The 23,902-nt window shown below is 41.6% G+C and overlaps 1 protein-coding gene across 1 annotated transcript in view; it reads left to right on the top strand.

Annotated features, from left to right (window-relative positions):
- Positions 1-12,628: 12,628 nt before the first annotated feature.
- The window catches only part of TNFSF11 (TNF superfamily member 11), a 32,108-nt gene continuing 20,834 nt past the window's right edge, over positions 12,629-23,902 (top strand). Inside the window, exons 1-2 of the mRNA XM_033104557.1 lie at positions 12,629-13,010; positions 19,778-19,945. Coding sequence (XP_032960448.1) covers positions 12,780-13,010; positions 19,778-19,945 — 399 coding nt within the window. The 5' untranslated portion in view covers positions 12,629-12,779. The remainder of the gene's footprint in view (positions 13,011-19,777; positions 19,946-23,902) is intronic.

Here is a 23,902-nt window from a genome sequence, read left to right as displayed (position 1 = left end):
AAAAGCTTAATATTTTTTTCAGTGTCACCAAATAGCTGTGGATGTTAAAATAAATATGGCAACCAAAGAAATAGGCTCAAACCTTTTTTTATGTGGGTGATATTTATGAAGAATACTTACTGATGAGAAGGAATACTCATAAATATATCAAGTAAAAATTTAGGACACAAACATTCTTGTACACTGAGATCTAAATAATATAAACATATTTATATAAATATATACAGATATTCATATGCTAAATTATTTACATGGATTTTCAGCAGTGAGAGAGTATGAATGATTACTTTCTTCTTAATATTTATACATATTTATTCATATAGGTACATATTGCTTTTATGTTAAAGTAAAATTTCATAATAAAAATATTGAAAGTAATTAAAATTACAGTGTTACAGAATGGGTTAACTGCAAAGAAGAACTTTTTTAATAAATAAATTTTATTTTTAGAACAGTTTTAAATTTACAGAACAATTGAGAAGATAGTACAGAGAGTTCCCACATATATCTCTTTACCCAGTTTCCCCTCTTATATTAGTTTGGTATATTTTTTTATGATTAATGAACCAATATTGTCGCAATGTCATTAACTAAAGTGTGTAGTTTATTCAGATTACCTTAGTTCTTACCTAACATCCTTTGTTGTTTGTTTGAGAATCCCATGCAGCATACCACATGACATTAGGGCCATATCTCTTTAGGCTCCTCCTCCCTGTGACAGTTTCTCTGACTTTCCTTGTTTTTGATGACCTTGACAGTTTTGAGGAGTACTGGTTAGGTATATTTTTTAATTGAAGTATAACTGACATATAACATTATATTAGTTTCAGATGTACAACATAATAATTTGATATACGTATATATTGTGAAATGACCACCACAGCAAGTCTAGTTTACATCTGTCACTATACATAATAAGAAGTTATTGAAAGAAAATGTGTTGAAATACTTGAAATAAGCTCCTGGGGTAAAATGTATAGGTATTTCTTCCCTGAGGATTATGGGCAAAGGATGACCCCTTTTCTCCCTGAAGGGTTAGTGAAGCTGAGGAATGGGGAGTCTGGACTAGTTAATACCCTGTGTGTTCTAAATATCGGTTAGATTGTGGGGACAGAGCAAGAACAGCTTAGTGCTGCAAGAAATGGCCATGGTTATTCTGGCAAGTGCTTTACTAGTTAGGTGGCTCAAAGACCTGTCCTACGGGTCCAGCTCTCATAATAAATTTCCTATTTTTCACCACCCCTCCACCCATTCCCCGCCCCCTCCCCACCACAGCCATTATGGATGGTGGAACCCTTCAGGGCTGGAGGTGATCTACTTCTCCCATGGCCTCCCACACATGGTGCAGTGCTACATGCTGATGGATTCAATGACAGATTTAGACAGCAGAGCCCGAATGTTTTCTTACCTTGCACTTGGCTCTGGCCCCTACTCTCAATCCCTGAGGTCCAACTCTCAGGGATATAGATCTAGACGAATATAGGTCTCAGGAGAGGGCAGGATAGTCTCCTGTGATCTGCAGTGGCCTTTGGGTTTCTTAAAATATGGCCAACTTTTTAATATAGTGGTAATGATAGGGCAATATTAAATAGCAAAAGGAATCCCATACTTGTGATGGGAAAGAAAATAAAGACATCGCCTCCTCTGAGCAAAATCAAGAGCAGTACAACTCATTTCATTAGCAGTTTTGACTATTTGGGGACAGTATATGTTTTATGGGTGTTTTATGGAGAAGGTATACTATTCCCAAGGATCCTGACAAAATACTACTTGGATCAGAAGCATCTGGTAAGAGCTACTTTCCTCGTCCGCCTGGGTTTTCCTAAGGCCAACTTTGGCCTGAACTCTGGGAACCCCTCGAGCTTCCCTAGGGGCAGACTGCATCTTGGAGATGTTTTCTGAGGCTGTAAAGACTCATTCGTCCTGGGCAATGGGAAAGGAGGGAGCAAAGAGGGAGAGATAGCAAATGAACTGCCACAACTTAGCTGGTACATTTTGGATCAAGGTGTCCAGGGAAAGACAAATGCTCCATCCCGAGGCACAGAGGTGCCCTGGTACTCCTTCCGGCTATATGCTCATGATAGTAAAAAAGATATCAGGCAGAGATTATACCCCTGCTAAGAAGTCTGTGGCCCTGCAAGGTGGAGCTGGAAGAACCTGTATTAGGTTGCCAGGGCCGCACAAAGTGCCATGGGCTGGGTGGCTTAAACAGCAGAAACTGGTCTTCTCACAATTCTAGAGGCTAGAAATCTGAGATCAAGATGTTAGCAGGGGTGGTTATTTCTGATAAGGAGGCATCTATCAGGATTGTTCCAGGCCTCTCTCCTTGGCTTGTGGGTGGCGGTCTTCTCTGTGTCTGCATGTCATCTTCCCTTTGTATGTGTCTGTGTCCAAATTTCCTCTTCTTGTGAGGACCCCAGTCATATCAGATCAGGGCCCACTCTAATGACCTCATTTTAAGTCAATCACTTCTCTAAAGAGCCTGTCTCCAAACACAGTCACATTCGGACTTCAAAAAGTTAGGACTTCAAAAAATACAACTTTGGCTGTGCACACAATTCGACCCGTAACAAAGCCCATTTGTTTCTGACGATGGTGAACGTCGGCATAGGAATATTCTCCCATCTTTCGTGTCTGTAGATCTGGGGTCCTCAACCCTTTACACCAGTGAGAGAGGGATGGAGAAAATCAACTAGCAAACACGGCACTGCAAGACTCCGCTCTAACAACAGGTACTGAATGAAACACCTATTCAATTCCTGTCTAGATTGGACCTGCTCTGTTTCTAAACAGAGCAGTTACCGAAAAAGCAAAGTTCTATGGTGAATCCAAAATAGTCTGAGAGTATGAAACTGGGCAGCTTGGCTATGTGGTGGAGCCCATTAATTATAGTTTCTCCTGATCATGTTTATTTGTCTAAGCTCTTCTTGGTATTGCAGAGCTGTCCCCCTTTGGACATTAAACAACAAGAAAGTGAGAGCCCATGTAGCAGTCGTCATCTACCCTGTAGCTCAGGCCTGTGGTGGGAAGGCATGGGGGACAGGCTGCGTCTCACGGGGAAGGGGCTCTGCATGACACGGGTTCACTAGGTCCCAGGGAGAGAGACCTTCCTGAGCACAATTGTGGGGCGACGGTCTCACTTATCATCAGCCAAGCTGATGCAGATTAAACCGATGGGTTTGGAGTGAGCGGGATGGGGGATGAGACAAGCGAAACACTTGCCAGTTCTTTCCTAAATGTCTTTGTCCCTACCCCAGACTGTGGTAAAATAGAGCAGGGACCAGCTGGCCAGCCTTGTTTGTTCAAGCTGTTGACTAATCTCTGAGTTCATGTGCTGAGTTGGTTCATGAAGTTCTTGAACTTTTACTATCCTTGGACTTTTGGCACCGTGAAAATGAAATAAGAAACTGGTACTATCTTTAAGAGAAGCCCATGAGATTGAGTGAATTAAATGTTTGCCTTTGAATTAAGAGAGTCAAGGAATTCAAAGAAATTTGCATAACGTTTGTTGACAGCTAGTCTGTGCCAGGCACTGTGCTGGGCTCTGGCATTGGAGTGAAAGGAAATTTTCTTCTCAGCTCTGTAGGAGCTCTACCCACTGGGGCAGCCTCTAGAGCCTTTGGGCAATAGTGATCCTCAGGTTCTGTGAAGCAACATTTTAAATTCAAAATACTAATAAGCAGATATAAATCAAAGATAAAGAAAAGTGAATATAGATCTGTGCTCTCCAATACAGTAGCTTCTAGCCTCAGTGGCTGGAGGAAAGACATTCAGTTCTTCAGCTGTACTAGCTACGTTTTAAGTCTCCGTAGTGACACGTGTCTAATGCCTGCTATATGGGTCGGCACAAATATAGAGCATTCTCATCATGGCAGGATATTCTCTTGGACACTGCCAATGTAGACACTAAACAAATAAATATGGGTTCATGTGGAATATTTTTATTTTAAAACATTTTGCAAATGCAGTCTAAAACACCTGGTAGGGCCAGTTCAGATTGCCAATTTATGGAAACAACCATAAAGATTACCCGGATTAACTGCCCATCTGGTGATTAATCCACTCCGTAATATCCCCACCAAGGCTCGGTGTTGGGCTCGAAAATTCCAACAAGAGACATTTACCTTTCAAGGCAGTGGATTTTACTGGTGTATTCCCCTTAGTCCAAAATGGTTGGCTCTTAGAAGTGCTAAGTTTTCTTTGAAAATATTGAGGAATTCCATATTCTTACAATTTACCTTTACAGATGAGTCTTACCTATTCTTACTTATTACTTATTCTTACCTTTACAGATGAATATTACTTATTCTTACCTTTACAGATGAGTCACACAATTTCCATTACAATTGTGTATAGAAAGTGTAAATGTCAAATGTAAATGCAAATGTCAAAAATGAAATGAGGTTATGTAGTTGTCTGCCCACTTGTTCTGTGGTATGCTAATAACAATAAAAAATAAGTTTGGATCTACTAACATAGCCAAATGGATGACTCATTACTAATAGTTACCTTACACATTTCTTAATGATTTTCTTTCTTCAAAATATCTCACCATTGAAAAATAAATGAATTTTCCAGGTAAACAATGGCATTTATCTTCTATAACACCCACATCTTGGGAATGATAATCTGTCGTGATAGAAATATTGAGTAAGCAGGGCATACTGGTGTACCCCAACTTGTTCTCAAGGTCTGGTGTTTGGCAGCTCTGTGGTGCTGAGCTGGGCCAGTGCACCACGGAGGCACATGGGCTGTGCAAACCTGCAGCCGCCCTGCTGTGTGTTTTCCTTACTTGTTGGGTAATCCCTCTGACTCTTCCACTACTCTGACCGATCATTTCTAACTACAGTTGGCTATCCTTTACTGCAGAGAAGATCGGGTTGCTTCAATTCTTTTGTCTTTTTCTGTTTAAAGAGAAGAATCTGAAATGACTATTCTTCTAAAATCCCTAATTATTGCCACTAAGGAAAATGCATAGACGTTGGGGCAACTCTTTGTCTGAGCGCCCTTCCTCTGACTTTCATGCTGACTGTTGTTGACAGAAATCTGACCGGATAATGATGCGACATAGAAGTCACGGTAGTAACAACAACAGCAACAACAATAATAAGGAGAAGAATGATAAGACGAGTCATACGTGTATATTAAACACTGTTCTAAGGACTGTGGATACGTTGAGTCACATTGTATTCATACCAACCCCGTAAGGTAAATATGGCTTTCCTTATTTTCAAATGAGTTCACTAAGGCATAGAAACATAGGTCACCCAATCAGTAAGTGGCAGAGCCTGGATTTAATCACAGGACACGTGGCCCCAGCGTCCCTGTTTTTAACCATTTTGTTTTAGGATAGATTTCTACAGGTTTCATGCTGTAACGGAGCGTGGATATGTGCATCTTAAGCAATCACTTACTTCTGTCCTCCATTTGCGTGGGGACTTTGTGAAATCCATGAACTGTTTTAGGAGAGGCAGTTTGGTATAACAGAAAGAACGTAGATCTGTAGTCAGAGAGAACTGATATGACAATTGTTCAGGGATTTAGTACATATTAGTTTGAAAAAAGTCCCATTTGAGTATCTGTTTTTCAGTCCTTCCCTTCTACTTTTCATACTTTCCATAATGCCTGTCTGCATCTGAGTGTTGTTTGTTTGTGGTGGTGGGGACGATATCTGCCATACTGCTTATTTCTGAAAAGCATTTGCTCAGAAACATCTTATCATACAAATTTTTGCATCTGTATTACTGCTTCAGTATTTAGGTGCCTACTGTGCACCAGGCATTTTGCTAGGTGATGAGAGTATAATACTGAATGAATAATACAGAGCCACTATTCTCAAGCCTCTTATAGTCTACTGAGGAAGACACTCATATAAGAAGATAAAGTCACTGTAATGAAGAAAGTGTAAAGGAGAAACGTGAGTGAGGGACAAGAGAGGAAGGGCTCTTAAAAAAATCTAGGGATTTGGGAAAAGCCAGAAGGAGATATCACTTGGGCTGAGACTTCAAAGTTGACTAAGAGTCAATTGCATGAACAGAAGGGGTGCACCTCAGACCTACAAGTGTGAAAGTGGAGTGTGTCCAACCAATTCTTCCTCGGGGGTTTTGTATTTCGGCCAATGGCATCCGTTGCCCAAGACAGAAACCTGTGGGGGTATCTTTGACTCCATTCTCTTCCTCACCCTCCACAGCCAGCCAGTCACCAAACCCAATGCATTCCACTCTCTACATGGCTCTGCAATCCATCACTTCTCTCTACCACTTCATCCACTACGGACATGGTTTCTTGCCTGTAGTTGGCAATGGTCTAGTAACTGGCTCTCGGCCTCCAGGCTTTCTCGGCTCATCTCTTTCCACTACCTTCCCCCAAATTCATTCTCCACACTGTAGCCAACACATATTCAAAACTGCAAACCAGAAAATGCATTTCCCTGAGGGTGGAAAAAACTTTTAATGGCTCTCCATTGCTCTTGAATAAAATTCATTTTTTTTATCCTGACTGACAAAGACTTGGTGATTCAATTCATGCGTATTTTTCTAGTCTCTTCTACCCATTACCTCCTTACACTCTGATCAAGCTACATGGAGCTTCTTTTAGTTCCTTGAATATGTCCTGGAGCCTATCATTAGAAATGCACTCCTTCAGGGATAAGGCAGTATACTTCACAACACAAACGTAAAACTTTAATCAACGGTCCATTGACACAAGTCAAGGTTAAATGGTTATAATTTATTAGTTGCAACAATTTAGGAATGTGATGAGAACAGGTTGCTTGTAAAGGATAATTGGAAAGCTGGGTTAGATTTTTAGGGAGGTCAGACCTAAGTGAGAGATTTCCGTGGGTCCTCAGTGAGCAGAAACAACCTGGCCCTTAGATCAGAAGAGCCAGGGACACTCAGAGGACACAGAAGAGCGATATGAGTGAAGGACAATTGGTAAGTACAAGAGATGAACCACTCTGGCTTCATAAGGTTGCTCGGACTGATCCTATTTCCAGGGTAAGATATTTTCATGAATCTTTTGGGGTTCTGAGACCCAAGTTCCAATTTTGAAGGTGTTCCTCATACCATCCACAAGCAATTCTCGGACACCAGCTGGGTGTCCTACATTTCAATTCAATTGTGACACTCTCTACCTGGAGCTAGCACTAGGTCCACAGGCTAAGGGCTCAGTCCTACCGCAGCCCCCATTCCCACCTCTGCCACTTCAGATGCCAGTTGCAAGCCCAGGTTAGCGCCTGTGCTTCTGACCAACTGGTTATAGGTCAGAGCGTCCAATGATCCCCTTCTTGGATTTCAGGTGCCATTTGCTCATCCAGGTTGTTACCAGCCCTTCTGACTGACTGGCTGTAAATAAGAGGTTTCCCTGATCCCTCCTTTGTTGGGTTCTATTAACTGGCTTGCGCAGCTCACGGAACTCGGGAAACATTTTACTTACTAGATCACCTGTTTATTATGAAAGGATATAACTTAGGAACAGCCAGATGGAAGAGCTGCATAGGGCAAGGTGTGGGGAAAGGGAGCAGAGCTTTCGTGCCCTCTTCTCGCATTCCACTCTCCCTGAATCTCTGTGTGTTCACCAACCCGGAAGCTTTCTGAACCCGCTCCTTTTGGGCTTTCATGAAGGCTTCATACATAGGTGTGACTGAATAAATTATTGGCCACTGGCAACAGAGCCAACCTGCAGCCCCTCCCACCTCCTCAGAGGTCAGAGGGTGGGAATGAAAGTTCCCACATTCTAGTCACAGGGTTGGCTCCTCTGGCAACCTGCCACCATTCTCAGGTACAGTCCAAAATCTCCTCATTAATGTAGTAAAAGACACCTTGATGACTGTCATCCCTTGAATATTCCAAAAGTTTTAGGAGCTGTGTCAGAAACAGGATGAAGACCAAATATAGATTTCTCATCATAAATCACAATAGCACAATGTACTTATTATCACAGTAATATACATTTAAAATTTATTAGCAATACAGGATGTGTACGTATTTTATAATTCCAGTGCTGATAAATTAGTTGTAATTATTTTTAGACTTTGTAAGTATATCATGCAGGGTCTTGGCAGGGAATGGGTGACAAACCCAAGGGATTTAACTGAGGAGACTTACATTTGAAGACGTTTGGCCAGGGTTACCCAAATTAACAAGGGAAGGTGAAAAACCTGGGGACTAGCAAAAGTAGGGCACCTTCCCCACACAGTAGGAGGCTGAATAATGCTTTCCCCCACTCCCCAAAGATGTCCACGTCCTAATTCCTGGAGCCTGTGAATATGTTACCTTACATAGAAAGGACTTGGAAGATGTGATTAAATTAAAGATCTTGAGATGGGGAGGTGATCCTGGATTATCCCAGTGGGCCTGATGTAATCACAAGGGTCCTTGTAAGAGGGAGGCTGTAGAGTTAGAGTCAGAAAGATGTAAGGACAGAAACAGAGATCAGAGATTGGAATGATGAGCTTTGGAGATGGAGAAAGGGCTTTGAGCCAAGGAATTGAGGCAACCTCTAAAGCTGGGAAACAAGGGAAACTGATTCACCCCTAGAGACTGCAAAAGGAGTGCAGCCCTGCAGACACGTTAGACTTCTAACCTCCAGAACTGTAAGATAATAAATTTGTTTTAAGCCACTGGGTTTGTAATTTGTTACAACAGCAAAAAGAAACTAATACACAACGTTCACTTGAAGGGACAAGGAGAGAAAAAGTTTTTCCCAGAGCTTAGAAAGAGCTGAAACTGTGGAGGAGGGAAGGCCAGATAGGAGCTATGGCTAGAATCTCAGTGAAGCTGGGCTGGGGTGGGGAAGAGAATCAAGACCCCGCTTTCTCTCCCTGCTTCTAGACCACCGCCAGTGCCTCTCATTGGCTGAACTCAAAGTCAGTCATAGGACCAGGGAGCCCAAGTGAGGCAGGTCACAGAGCGGGGCAGAGAATGAATCTTGTGGGGATGTGGAGTTAGGCAAATGGAGAATAATGAGAAAAGTGGGAGTCTTGAATTATGCCATTCTTATACGTATGATAACCTGCATTGAAACACCCTTTTATACAGAAAAGTGTTATATCATAATGCATTTTAGCTTATTTATTAGAGGTTGGAGAATCACTTTTTTCTTCTCTTTTTGCCAGAAAGGACTGTTGCAGTCTTGACAAAATAAATAAATAGACAAATAAACACAGAGCTCATTATTGTATAATTTTAATGGTGTGATCACATTACTGGAGACAGAAAACCAAACATCACACAGTCTCTAAAAGAATCCCATCTTAATACACCAGGGTACCAGGAAATATAGTTTGAGGAACGTTGATCTAATTATGTGTTGTTTGTAGCTGAGCATTGATACAAACTCGAATCTTAAGTTGTGTTCTTGGTCTTGGCATCTCTTAATACCTATTAGTTTGCTAGGGCTTTGCCTTAATTATCTTGATTTTGGTCACAAATTAACTGATTAACTGATATATTAATATAAGGACAAACATATTAATGAACTCACAGTAAGACATGTATCTCCAATTGGGAAGCTATATTAAATAAATAATTACAAGAACACAGTCGGCCTCTGTTTAAGATAGCCCCTTGGTCATTTTCTCCTTGGGTAGCTATTACTTAGGGATTAGTTTTCATCATTAACTTTGCCCAAGGAGCCTTCTCTGACTCTCCAGAATAGATTAGGTCCCATTATTATTAAAATGTTCTCATTGTTCTTACACTTTGCCTTCAAAACAGTCATCACAGTGTTAGTTAATTGTTTGGTGATTTGTTCAATATGCTTTATTTTCTCACTAGAGTGTAAGCCCCATGTTCTATTTTGATCACCATTCTGTCCCTAGGGTCCAGCTTAGTGCTGGCGGTACAGTGGGTTCCCACTAATGTACTGGGGGCAGGCAAAAAATGTAGACAAGTGGGACACTTGGGTCAACGTTGCTCAAGCAGGAGTTCACTGTAATCAGAAGTGTTTGGACGCTGATGGGAACCACTTTGAGCACCTCTTGTAATTGCAGACGTCAAACATGACTTATATTCATCTGTTGTTATTGGTATATGTTGTGTATTACAATTTTATTAGTTTTTTCCTTTCTTAAAATGAGTATACATTTTTTTGGGCACCCTCTGTATCTGTAGAGCGAATGGATGCATACATGAGTGTCATGATAGAAGTCAAGGGTGTTATGACAGCATAAAACAGAGGGAGCCCACCCAGGTTGGAGAAACCGAGAAGGACTTCTGGAGAAGAGGCATTTGAGCTGAGAGAGGAAGGACAGTTGGAGAGTCATCAGGTGTGGCGAGATGGAAGGAATGTGGGAGTTATGCTGCAGCTCAGGCTGATATAGAAAAGGAGACTGGAGCTATTTGTGAAGGACCATTTGAGGTTTTTATCTCAAGAATTTAGACTTTATACTAACAACACTTAGAAGTCCTTAAAAGATGGGAAATAGGGAAATGATTGATCTTGATGCTTTAAGAGGAAATCCTGATCAGTGTGCACAGAACTGTTCAGGAGAAGCAAGGCTGGAGGTGGTGGGACAAGTTAGGTGATGTGATTACTTCAGGTAAGAAACAGGGTGGCTTGGACGGGGATAGTGGCAGAGGTTTCGTGGATTCCTTCAATCATTTTTTATTCGACACATATTTACTGTGCACCTACTATGTACCAGGCAAATTCTAGGAAATGGGATACAGTGGGGAACAAAACAGATAAAGTCCTTGAAAATAAGGGTTCATATATTAATCGAGGAGTATAATGTTGACAAATGAATATGGAAATAAACAGGCCCGAAAGGCTCATTATTTTTGCTTTGAAGGAGCAACAAGTGGACTGACAGTGGAGTTTCCAATCCAGCCTGTGGGTGCCATCGTTCAGGCACTGAAGGAAACTCACTGCCAAGCAGTAGGAGATCACATGAAGAACTCTGTAGGAATGGACTGCATGGCCCTTCAGATGAAGCTACAGGTCAAACATACAGAGATTTGAGGAACCTTTTTGTAATCTGAGGATCAAGGTGTGATGGCCTACAAAACATGTATAAAACATTGAAAAAAAAAAAACCAAAAAAAACCAGCAAGGGGCTGCAATGAAGTCATTGTGGATTTAGTTGTAACATCTTTGTTTGTAACATCTTTGTTTGTAACATCTTTAGTTTGTAAAATCTTTGATTCTAATAAAGATTTAGAAAAAGTTTGAAATACAGAATTATTTCCAAAAAGAAAAAAAACAAGGAAGAGGAGGAAAACAACCCCAACTGCTCAAAGTTATCAAACAGAATGTAGGAAGAGTCCCAGGACTGCCGGAAAATTAGTGTGAATTATTTCTATATTGGAAGTAGAAAAAAATGGTTTCCCTCTTTCCCTGTCAAATTTGATATATACACACCTATAAATGCTAAAAGTACTTTTGAATTTGAACAAATTGTTTAATTTGCACGGATGCTTTTTAATCCAACCTGGCTGCTCTTCTTCTTCAATGTGTGCTGAGTTCTAAAGTGTTCAATTGAGAACACCAGCTTTAATAACTCAGAGATGTGTCACTTGTGATACGGCTTGCCTATAGAAGTGTCCACTAGAGAACTATGCAGAAAGAGGGCACCAGATCAAAAGGCATTCATGGAAACATCCTGAGTTTTTATAGGTGTTTAAATTGGCTAGATGCTCCCTTACTTCCTGCTGAAGATATGTAAGAGTTTCTGAGTAATGTTCATATTTTCACTTTCTCACCACGGGGCAGAATTTTGAAGAGAGACTTTTAAAAAGCCCTAGAAAGTTTCCTTTCGCCATGAAACTAACTACACCACCAGTTTTGTGTAACATCCATCTTTCCTGATTGGCAGCTGGAAGAGTCCTCTTGGGGTTGCCTACCTCTGGGTATAGACCCCTCTTATCTTTAGGGTGCTGAAGGAAAATCACTGCCAAGCAGCCGGGATGTCGCATCATGAACTTTGTAGGAATGTCGTCGATGGTCCTATAGAGGAAGCTGCTGGCTCCTACCACTCTCTCTGTAGCCTTTTCTTTTTTTTTTCAAGTCAGAATTGGTGCCTATAGGCCTTCGGCTGCCTCACGCAAAGCCACTCTGAGGGTGCAGAAACAGATTTGGGAAGGGGGTTCAGGTTTTCTAAGTCTGCCAAAATACTGAGTTCAGAACCTATATTTGGAACCATGGTAGAGACTGCACCCTCAGGATCCGCGACGACATTCCGTGTTGATTTTGGGGTGTGTGTGGAAGGGACAAAGAGGAAGATAGGAGGTCAGGCCCATTTTTATAAATCCTATAGGTAAACTGAGGCTCAGGAAAGAGAAGTGCCCGAGGATGTCTGTGATATCACCTTTAATTTATACTTAACCAAGACACGCATCTGCATCTCCCCGGTCCATCTCTTGGATCCAAAAAGGAAGCGGACGATGGGCAAGTGGCATCTGGAACCGCTGGAACAATCCACAACCTCCTCCTCTAAGGGCAGATGGGGAGGAAGCCTTGGAGTGAGAGAGTAAGAAAGAGAGGGAGGGCGAAAGGAAGGAAGGGGAGCCAGAGGTGGGAGTGGAACAGGCAGCCTCGCCCAGGGCTGATTGGCTCCCCAGGCCAGCCCTCGCCAAGAGGTTTATAAGAGTTGGGGCGGCCGGGCGCCCTGCCCGCTCACCCGCGCGCCCCGGAGCAGCGCCTGGCTCTGAGCACCCCACGTCGAGGCCCGCCTGGCCCCGCGCCGGCCCCGCGCCGCCTTTGGAGTTGGCCGCGGGCAGACCAGCAAAGCGGGGAGTGAGAGGGAGGCGAGCGCCGGAGCCAGCGGGCCGAGCGCCATGCGCCGCGCCAGCCGAGACTACACCAAGTACCTGCGAGGCTCCGACGAGATGGGCAGCGGCGGCTCCGGCGCCCCGCACGAGGGCTCCCTGCACGCCCCGCAGCCGTCCGCGCCGCCCGCGCCACACCAGCCCGCAGCCACCTCCCGCTCCATGTTCGTGGCCCTCCTGGGGCTGGGGCTGGGCCAGGTGGTCTGCAGCATCGCCCTCTTCCTCTACTTCCGAGCGCAGGTGAGTGCTCGCCTCCTCCGGGGCGCGCGGGCTGGGCGCACCCACCTCGTTCCTCCTGCGCGGAGTCTGGACGTCCGGTTCGGCGCCCTAGATCTTGATATTCGGGAGAGAAAAGTGGCTCTAACGACAGAGCGTCAGGCTGCGGACAGCCAGGCGCGGGGCGCACTGGCCTCAGGTCTCTGCGCACTCACCCGGCCCTGCAGCGCGGGGAGGCTGGGCTGGAGCGTCCGGGTTAGTTTGAATTTCCCCCGGCGAGACAGCATTGGCCGCTCACCTCTTCTGGAAATGATCGCACGCCTCCCCTCCCCCCCTTCCATTTCTCACCAGGAGCTAAGAATTAACTTATGTCCATTTAGGAAAACAATGAGCAGCTTCGCGTAGGCATGACCCTTATCCTTCCTGCCCATCGCCTGGAGGATTTGGGTGCCTGGGGCTGGCTGCTTTACCGGTGTGCTTCCGGCCGCGGTGCTTTCGCTGCCCGCAGCCGCGGGAGCCCTGGGTGGCGATGCCCGAGTCGTCAGATGGGTCAAATAACGTAGCGCGACCGGAGAAGCCTGGTCGCTTGACTCGGTCTCCGCTTGGTGCTTGGCGCAGGGTGAAAGATGCAGGAAGGACCCATGTGCCTTCCCATTGAGGTGGGCGGAGGAAGGAAGCAAGGTGTGTGTGACCGTGGTGGAGTAATCTCCCTTGACAAGCTTCGCTACAATGTAGCAAATAGCCCTTTTAAAAGATGAGGAAGACAGCTTGGAACTGCAGAGAGATAGAAAGGAAGGGGTAAATTTGTAATATTATGCTTTCTGGTGGTTTATGCTCTTGTGTTTTCTTGGAAATTGCAGAGCAGTTGGTTGGATTCATTCAAATATTCTTGTCTGGTGCTGTGAACTCTTTCTCAGAGGAAGTGGGGGGCTGACTGTGCATTTTTTTATGGGAAAAGAGAGTTGGGTTTGGACTTCATTGGTTTTTCAGATTCAAAGGTGACTACTAAACCAAACTAGATGCATGAAAACATGGCATTGTTTGGGTTGTATGCGTTTTTGACATGTGCCAGAGTCTTGAACGACTGGTAATCATAGGCTTTTTGTTAAGTAGTCATTATCCACTAGTTTGCAATTTATAGAACAAGTTTGATTAAAACAAAGGTAGAAATATGAGCAATACTTTAGAAAATTTGTACTTGCACAGTAATAAAAATAATCTTTATCCTCTGAGGGTTTTTTTTCCTAAAAAAAAATAACTTTTCAGTGGTTTACTTGCAACATAGATTACACAAATCTATATGAAAGTGATGAAACGTTTTTCTTTTATTGGAGTATGCTGCAGTCAAGAATGAGTGGTTTAACCATTTTCCCATCCGACATGCTGTTTCCCCCCATCCCCTTTTAATGCTTGTGTATTGAGTGCTTGCAATGCACATGGCACTATTAAATGCAATGGAATAGGAGTTAAGGATCATTTATTCAAAATACAGTGTCCACCAACTACGTGAACGGTGTGGTGCTAGGTAATGAAGAAGCCTACAACCAAAGACTTAAAATTCTCAAACAAGAGAGCAGCATTTAAAAAAGGAACAGAAGATGCATTCGTGCTCTACCTTTTATCTTTTCTAACACCTTAGGGATTTGGCATTTTCATAGCAGTAATAGAGAAGTGAGTGTTCAGCATTGAAAGAGCGGCAGAGAATGAATGAGTTCTAGGGACCATGAGCAGCTTAGATTGGCAGGAACCATGGAAATCGATGTGGCCACATAGGAAAGAATGACCCGCTGGGCTCTTATTATAGTTGTTCAGCTTTCTCGGTAGGAATTCCCAATAATAATGGTCTGGCGGGCTGAGAGGTTTAGGTTTCTGATGATCACTTATCTTAATGTAACAGTCTTGATGTCACATGGATACTAGTGAAACTCTCAAAACCCTTTTCCAAAGTAAACATGTAAGTTAGTAAGCCTAGCTAGAAAGTTTTCACTTGGACAATGTAATGTCATCAGATTTCTGGGTACAATTTTCCCCAATGGCATGAAGATTGGGTTTCTCTAAGACGTACAAAATGTATTAGCCATTTCTCTGAACCCAATCACATATTTATAAGGTCATCTTCTTCAGAAAAGAAGTAATATTAGGAGCAATGTGTCCATAATGATACGCCCCCAGATCTGGTTGCATTTCGTTGAGTACGGTGTCACAGTTTGACACCTAGAGGAAACCTAATCGTTTAGAGACACATTCTGAAGTGCTTACAAATGAAATGCTATGATGTCTGGAGGTTGTTTCGGAATAACAGGTGGGGAGTGTGGGGGAAGGGAAGTGGTTGTTTAGAGATGAAAGGAGATTGGCTCGGCCTTGGCAATTGCTGACGCGCAAGGTGGGTATGTGGGAGTTCACGTGACAGTTCTTTCCCCTTTTACATATGCTGGAGGCCATCTTTCAAAGTTCTAGCTAAGAGAATAGACTCAAGTTGACCTGTCACTGATTTAACATTTTCACTTATATCAGCTCCTTTGGATCAGAACTGGCTACCAAATAAGACTAAGGGATAGTTTTTTGACCTCCCCTAAAGTCGTGGGTCAACTGCTTGGGGTTTCTGAATGCATTGGAATTAGAATGAAATAATCTAGTATCAGGTAACATGTTTGCCGTTTACAGGGAAAAAAAAAGAGAACAAGGGGCCAGTTTTATTGTTCTTGTTTTGGGGGGGAGGGAGCTACATAAATCCTTAAGAAAAAACAGTTCGACTTCGTCTTAAATGCATTTATAAGAATGCCCAGAATAGTGTAAAAATTACAGTGACTTAAAAAGATTTTCCCCTTTTTAACTCATATTTGAATAGTTAAAGATGAATCCACCCCCCGAATGTTTGCAGGTTGCCACTGCCTAGATAAAAAACAAGAACAAAAACAAACCAAAAAAAACTACTAGATCCAGTATAGATTGGCTTTTCCCCCACCAACCTTGCCAAGAATAAATAGCAGGTGGCTTGTGCTATATATTGACCACATAGTATTCATACTTTGGTTTACAAAAAAAAACTTTCCAAAAAGTTGGTTGCTTGTAAGATTTATGTGTACTTTTTTCTAACATCCCTATAACCATATTCAGAGTTTAGAGATAAGCGTTTCAGAAAACTCAATCTCTGTTGCTCTTTTAACTCCTTCCCCCAATCCTCCAATATGCACACCTACCTCCCGAGCTGTTTGCTGTGCGCACAGGAGAGCAGTGACTACTGAAAATCTGATGAGAGGTGTGTAGACTGCTGGATTGAAAGAACAGATAACGGAGTAGCATAAATGTCAAGCATCCTGCCTCTTTTAACCCTAAAAATGATGAAGTTTCAAGGAAGTTATTTTTAAATGACTGGATTCATTTCATATGAACTACATCATCTGAAAAATGCATTGTAAAAGTCCGTTTTAAATCAGATAGTCACGATTTATTTAATGTTTTCAGACATTTCTCAGTACAGTGAATTCATTTGTAACTCAGTTTGCTGTGATTTTGGATGAATTTCTGTGTGTCTCTGTCGAGTGTAAGTTCCACGGAGGTAAGGACCGACTGTTTCGCTCCCTCTCATTCGTGGCATCTAACCCAGTCCTTGGCAGGTTTAATTTACTGGATAAAGCTCATCAAATGATTTGCAACACTAGAAATATAGCCATTTCCAATTTGTAATATGTAAATCATCTAATTACCGGGTAACATAGACTACAAAGTATCATTTTTCAGTCATGCAAACTCTCCAGACTGCTGCGTCAGGAGATAGGTTGTGGGGTAGGAGATGCATTCGGTCAGTCAGTCCATGAGCACGGTGGAGTGTCCAGCCGAAATCCCACGAAATCCCACGCCTGGCTCTGTTGCTCCTTCAGCTTGGAGACCACAGGGGCTGAGGCTCTGGTTTATCTGTGCTGTGGTTGGCCCTGCTCCCTGCCCTTCTGCCCTTCCCTTTTCTCCTGCTCTCCATTTTCAAGACATGAGAGCTGTCAGAGCACTGAAATGGGAGACTTTTGTTTGTAGATAAAAATAAATTTCTAATGTATGATCCTTAAGTAAAAAAATAAATAAATGTGAGTATATCAAAATTAATTATGCCACGTGTTCATGATTTCTTTCAGGAAAATAATTTGTGATGTTTTATGTATGTTTTAGCTCCAATGTTACCTTCTGAAGCAGTGGTTCTCAAAGGCACATTTGAGACACGGGTGAGATTCACTTGGCCCCGACACGTAGGGATGTTGATTAAATTGGCTGGGGGGAGGGATCTGGAAATGGACATTTCTTATGAAAGCTGGGTGGAAATCTTTGCATTCTATTTCTTTGCATCCAAATCATTAACCATTAGGAAGCACTGCAGTATTTTGGTACTAATTGGTGTTACTTGTGAAAATAGTTTCAAGGAAAGTTCGAGTCATTTACTAGCAGAAAACTTATATTTGCATATTTGAGATTTGAAAGCATTGCGTGTCAAGTTTTAACGTGTATGAGGGATCTAGGTAGAATGCAGATTTCAGGCAGTGAGCCAGGGTGGGCCTGCCAGTCTGTATTCCCAAGGAGCTCCCCTGGAGCTTGCAATGCTGCAGGTATCTGGGCTGTGCTTTCAGTAGCGAGACCATTCGCGACTGCTGTTTCTGTTAGATGATGCTTAGCTTGTGGGCAGGACTTGAGCTGAACCCATTTTCGGGTCCCCAGGCATTTCCCCACGGACACCACATCGTCTCTTTAGCTCAGCAGTTTTCTGGCGGTGAGCCAACTGAGGCCCTTGCATGAGTCTTCTTTCTTGAGGTCTGAACTCAGTGACCCTTCATATCAGTTGCCCAGGCTTCTCTGGTTTTGTGGGAAACTTGTTGGCATAAGTGAGCTTTTTTGAAAAACAGTATGTGATGGAAAGCTTTCCTTACATAAAAACTCACATGTTTTGATCCGTACTGATTATTTCAAAGAAAATATAAAAAGTAAATATGGATTGCAAATAGTTCCCATGATTATAGATAATACTTATCAAAAGATACGGTGAATGTTTAAAAAAATATTACAGTAAAAGACACATTGCCATTAATACCCTTCAAAATACTCCCCCACTTCAAACATACTTATCCCATTGTTCTTGCCACTTTTTGAAGCAGTCTGGAAGTCCTCTTTCGTGAGCGTCTGCTTCATCCTCCATCATGACAATGCTCCGTGTCACACATTGCTTCTGGTATATGGCAATTTCTGTCAAATAAAAACATTACAGTGTGTCCTCATCCACCTTATTCACCAGATCTGGCACCATGCCACTTCTGGCTCTTCCCCAAAGTCAAAATGATTCAGGGCATCGAGGCAGCCACAACAGCTCAACTAAAGACACGCAGGAAAGAGGACTCATGAAAGAGGACTTCCAGAACTGCTTCAGAAAGTGTCAAGAACAATGGGATAAGTGTGCTTGAAGTGAAGGGGTGTATTCTGAGGGGGATTAATGGCAATGTGTCTTTTACTGTAACAGATTTTTTAAAATTTAAACATTCACCATGCTTTTTTTTTTATCACACCTCGTATTTTGCAAGGCTGGAATAATAAAATTCATATTAGTGGATGCACATTTGTTGAAAGGCTATCATTTCACTTTGAGAATTTCAGATGTAGATTGGGTACTTTCCAGTTTATTTCTGATGGGTTTTTAAAAATAAACGTGAACATCTTTCTGAATACTTTTAAAAAGATAATTAAACCAGGGATCTGGTGTTATTGGGTGAGCTGTGGTCATGTAAACTTATGTAATTTTTCCTTTGTTCGTCTAGTCTGTACCTGCTAATAAGCAAATGCACATGAAGTACCTTGAATTTTTGAAAGAAAAGGACAACAAATTAAACTGTTATTATTAAAACATTTGATAGCTAATTATCTCTACCCTTTACTTGTTGCTTGAAACCACTACAAAGGCTTGTCAGAGCCCTGGGAGGAGTGGGCAGAGAATTTCAAAAAAGGGTAATACTTAAAGAAATTCTTATGCTGGCACCTGTTTTAATCAGATGACCAGCTAATAATTTGATGGAGATATTTTGGGTGGAAAAATCCCATACATTACAAGAGTTTTAGCATCCCCTCAGTACATAGCCAGGTATCCTGTCGGCCCCATGCAGCCCTCCTGAGACATGTTACACCAGATCTCACCCACACACATTTCCGGCCACCCCCTGACAGACAGACCACTCCACGTTGAGAAATACTGATAAGAGGTTCAACGAAAAGGAAAATTATGCTCTGGCTTCAGGTTTTCTTTGGGACTAGGAAATGGATTTCTCTTGCCCTTCTCCAGCTGATTGAAATACATATTAATTAAGGACAAAGGCCAGACAAACATGGTGGCTAAAGATGATGTTATTTTCACTGGATTTATGTCAGCTTCATGCTGTGAATTTCTAGGTGGGCTTCATAATCCCATCTAGCATGCTGCATGTGACTTCAAGACAAAAAGCTTTCTCCACCTGCACTGACCACATGTGATTTCCTTGTCACCCCTCTCCTCTATGAGGATTTCCCCCTCATCACATGGTTTGGACAATTTCCCCATGAGTCAATCACACGTGTACACCTGTGCTGTTATGATATGCAGCTACTCCTGAAAATGAATTAGAAATCAATGTTTTCACCAATTTGAGTGTAATTGTATTAACTATTAATCATTGGGGACATAAAGACTTGCAAAAATGAATTTTTTTTCTTAAGTCACACTTTATGAAATAGCAGAATGATTAATGTTAAACACTCTAATAATTTCCTCACATTTTTTTTCCCCTCAGATGGATCCTAATAGAATATCAGAAGATGACACTCACTGCATTAATAGAATTTTCAACCTCCATGAAAACGCAGATTTGCAAGACACAAGTCTGGAGAGTCAAGACACAAAATTAATACCTGATTCTTGTAAGAGAATTAAGCAGGCGTTTCAAGCAGCTGTACGAAAGGTCAGTCCACATGGTGGTTACAGGTCAAGGGCCTCGCTGACTCTACTAATAATGAAATTGATACTGGCTAAGTGCTATTGACTTTGTTCTTTTTTATTTTAAGAATTTGTAAAATTGCTAATGAGAATTGTTGTAAGGGATTAGCAGAATTCTTTTGAAATTGGTGGTGGTTGATTGTGGTGACCAGAGACATACATATTCTTTTCTTTTTAGAGGAGGGATATAAATTCACATTTGGAAGGAGGACAAAGATGGTTTGTGGTAGTCAGTGGGTCAGTTTTGCTAATTTGAATTCGCTGCCCTAGAACCCAGGCACATGGCCCGCTGCTAGCTGTTTCCTTTCTATTTGGTTTTGTAAAGATAGGATCCCTTATTGTACCTCTGTGGATCCAGGGCTCTGTTGAGAATAAGTAAGTGTAACTGGTCCATTGTTGTCATTTGTGGTGAGGAAGTAAGCCAGCAGAGCAGGAAATGATATGATGGGCGAGATGGAAATTCTGTGTCCATTTTCTCATTTTCCGGGAGAGCTGGGTGAGAAGAGAGAAGATGGGGACAGAGAAAACAAGTGACTTCTCTTATACTGACAGCTCCAACTGAGAAACACTGTAATAACTGCCTGTTTTCTTTTCCTGGATAAAGGCACCTGAGAATTCATCAGCCTTGGAATTGTTTTACTTACTGAGTCCACCCCAAACTGGGTAGAACACAGTGACTCCAGTGCATGCAGACTTCCATGCATGGCATGCTTGCATGCACCTCTGCATGGATTCTTGCATTCACCCATACATCCCAACCTCTAGTTTGCAACCCTCCAGGTTATTTCTGGTCATCTTAGAGTAAATCCTGAAGTTCCCAAATTCCTCAAGTCTAAACTGAATCTTAATTCAATTTATTCTTTAGAAATCCACATATAGTAATAAGCATTTTATAAAAAGAAGATACATGTTGGAGGTAGAGGTAGGGAGATGAAGCTGTTTTGTATATCTTAAACTTGGTACTTTGCTGTATTTTATCAAATCTAAGATATTGCCAGTTTTCAACTGACTTCATTATTTTATGCATCACAAAGAAAGAAGAAAATGTTGACTAAAAATTAGACATAAGCATCATCGATTCTGGTCGCATCTTAATTTCAGAGATACTAAAATGTAGAAACAGGGCATCATAGAATCAGTCAAGTACATATTGCTCTTACATCCATAAGAGCGTATTGTTATAAATATTAGATTTTCATTAGAACTAATGTGCAGGTGCTTAGCTTTATGCAGTAGATGCATATTTTTAAATGTGGGTTAAATTTGATCTTTGTTTCTTATATTGTAATTTGTGCGCTATAGTAACAGCAAGTCTGCTAGTCTATTCATTTTTATTGTTTTGTTTTATGTTTCATTTTCATTAGTCTGCGTTTCATTCCATCTCCCAAATACTCAGTAATCTACCTACAAGCAATTATTTATGAGTACTAGAGGTAGTCTATTAGTTCAAAACCCCTAATTAAGGTAATTATGGTTAGGTAAATGAGTGTTTCCTAATTTTCTCTTTAGATTGACCCATATTGTATCTTCCTTACAATGAAGAGATAAACTTTTAATTTCATTGCCTTCCTGGTCTTAAAAATTATCCTGTGTGTTTCTTCTGGAAGAACAAGATCAGCCAAGATAATTTTGAAAATAACTAATGTTAAGAAGAACAGCTACCATTAGCATTTATCTGGGAATGCAAGAATGGTTTATCCGAACAGGTCAAAGGAGAAAAACAGTATCATCTCATAAATACTGAGAAGCGATTGACAGAACTTTTCTTTTATTTCTGATGTTTAAACTCCATTAGAAAATAGAACTAGATAGATTCTTGATTTTGTCTGAAATTGCTCAAACTAAAAGTTATAATAGCTAATGATGAAAAATAGGGGCTTTTATCTTAAAGTCAGGAACACAACGAAAATGCCCCGGGTCCCCATGTTACTTACCATTGCTCGGAGTGTACTAGCTAGTGTAATTACACAAGAGAACGAAATAAGGGAAAAAAATATATATATAGAGGAGATGGCAGGATTTGCATGTGATATCATCATATTCTTGGGAAAATTCCAAAGAAACCGAAAAGCTACAAGCAAAATAAAATAAATCCATTTGTAAAAATTAATAAGTAATAATCACTAGCTGGCCCCTCTCAAATAATAATTAGAAAACATTAGTGAAAGATGCCATTCATGACTTTCAAAAAAGCCCTCAATATAAACTTAACTAGTCTAATGGAAATAAAACTAGGAAACTCTACAGAAGCTTCTAAAATTACATCTGTTAACGTAAAAACGTAAGTAGTATGCAAAGCCCTAATCCATGAAAGATATCAAAGACCTTAGAATAGAACTCATTGTATGTGTGACTGTATGTATGTATATAATTTAACATAATATAAAATTATTTTAAATAAGTGGGCATTGTTTGAATTATTCAAAAATGGTGCTGGGACAATTTGTTTACTATCTTAAAAACGTGATAACCTTTTCGCATGTCATAAGGGGAAACAAATCCCAGATGGAGAGAGTACTTGGTGGCCAGTCGCTGCTCCCTGGAAGTGCTGTCACACCTTCTGCTGCTTCAGTGAACTTTTCTGCCCCTCCCTGCCCCATCACAACTTACCTGTTCATTGTCCCATTTCCTGTGAGCTTTCTGAGTGACTGCCTAGACAGCATGATAAACCCGTTTGTACTTAAAGATGTTGATGAGCAACAGTGACAGAGGTTTAACTATTATCAGAGTCTTTTGGAGACGTGGTGCCTCATTCTAAATGAGTAACGATAACTAGGAGAGATTCAGTAGCTGACAAGCCAGAAGGAGAAAGATTTGTGGGCAGACAAGAGTAGTCAACTGATCTTATTAAAGGCACAAAGTTTTAATTATACTAGTAGGTTAGTATGACTCACAAGATAATTATTTCATTAATTTCATCAATTTCACATTTGTTTGTGTTGTGCTATAGGCTTTCACCTATTGTGCGTGGGTAGTACTATTACACACAGGTAATCCTTTTTAAAGAACAAGGACTGTCATGATATACCAACGAGTGTTTGGAGGTAGCAGATTTCTTCCCCCAGACAAGAGGATCTTTAGGAAGGAGATGAGCGTTTTCCATACCTTATCATTTGGATCAACTAGTGTTTATTAAGTGCACATACTTTGCTAGGCACTTTGCCATAACTTCTCCTTTGCCTAACGATTTACTCCTCTCTTACCCTTGCCAGATAATGATTTGCCAAATGTGCTATCCTTTGATAAGGTTTATTGGTTAATGGGACGTTCTACACATCTTGCCAAAATAATCAGATTTCTCATTTCACTTGCCAATGCTGAAAATAGGATGGATGTATCAGGCATTTATAAGTAGGTCTGCATCTTAGTTTTAATTCTAACGTATAATAGACATTGAGTGAACACGTGAAACAAAATTACATGTGTGGCTGCAATCGTTATTGACAGCTCAACCCATCCAATGGCAACAAATGCTAGACAGAAGCACAATATCACATTATATGTGTGCAAAAGTGGTGTTTACCCAGCCCGTCTTTGGTCAGACGAGTAATGCTGTTTTTTCCCCCTTTTCTGTTTGTGGCTGGGTTTTCTTGGCTTTTTTTCCCCTTTAGCACAGAACTCTAAAGCCTCTCGGTGATCCAACCCTACCAACCACAATTTGCAAAGTCTATCATAACAGTCTATGACAATAAAGAAAACACTAGTACAAATATGGTGTCCGATTTATAAAGCAATTCTTGTTTCCAACTTTGGCATTCTCTGTGGTCTCTGCCAGCCTGAGGAGCACAGTGGTGAACGTAGGGCTGCATGGAGGGAGGGTGTGGGGGGTACTTGGCCTTGGCCCTCAGACCTCCTGGCGGGTCCTCGTGGAGAGCCGTCTGTTTGCATACCTTCTGAGCACTTGGGGCTGCGACTCTGCTCC

The sequence above is a fragment of the Rhinolophus ferrumequinum genome, chromosome 4, assembly GCF_004115265.2.
Source record: "Rhinolophus ferrumequinum isolate MPI-CBG mRhiFer1 chromosome 4, mRhiFer1_v1.p, whole genome shotgun sequence".
In the NCBI taxonomy this organism is placed as follows: domain Eukaryota; kingdom Metazoa; phylum Chordata; class Mammalia; order Chiroptera; family Rhinolophidae; genus Rhinolophus; species Rhinolophus ferrumequinum.
Note: the sequence above shows the minus strand (reverse complement) of the source record. Positions and strands in the feature narration are given on the sequence as shown.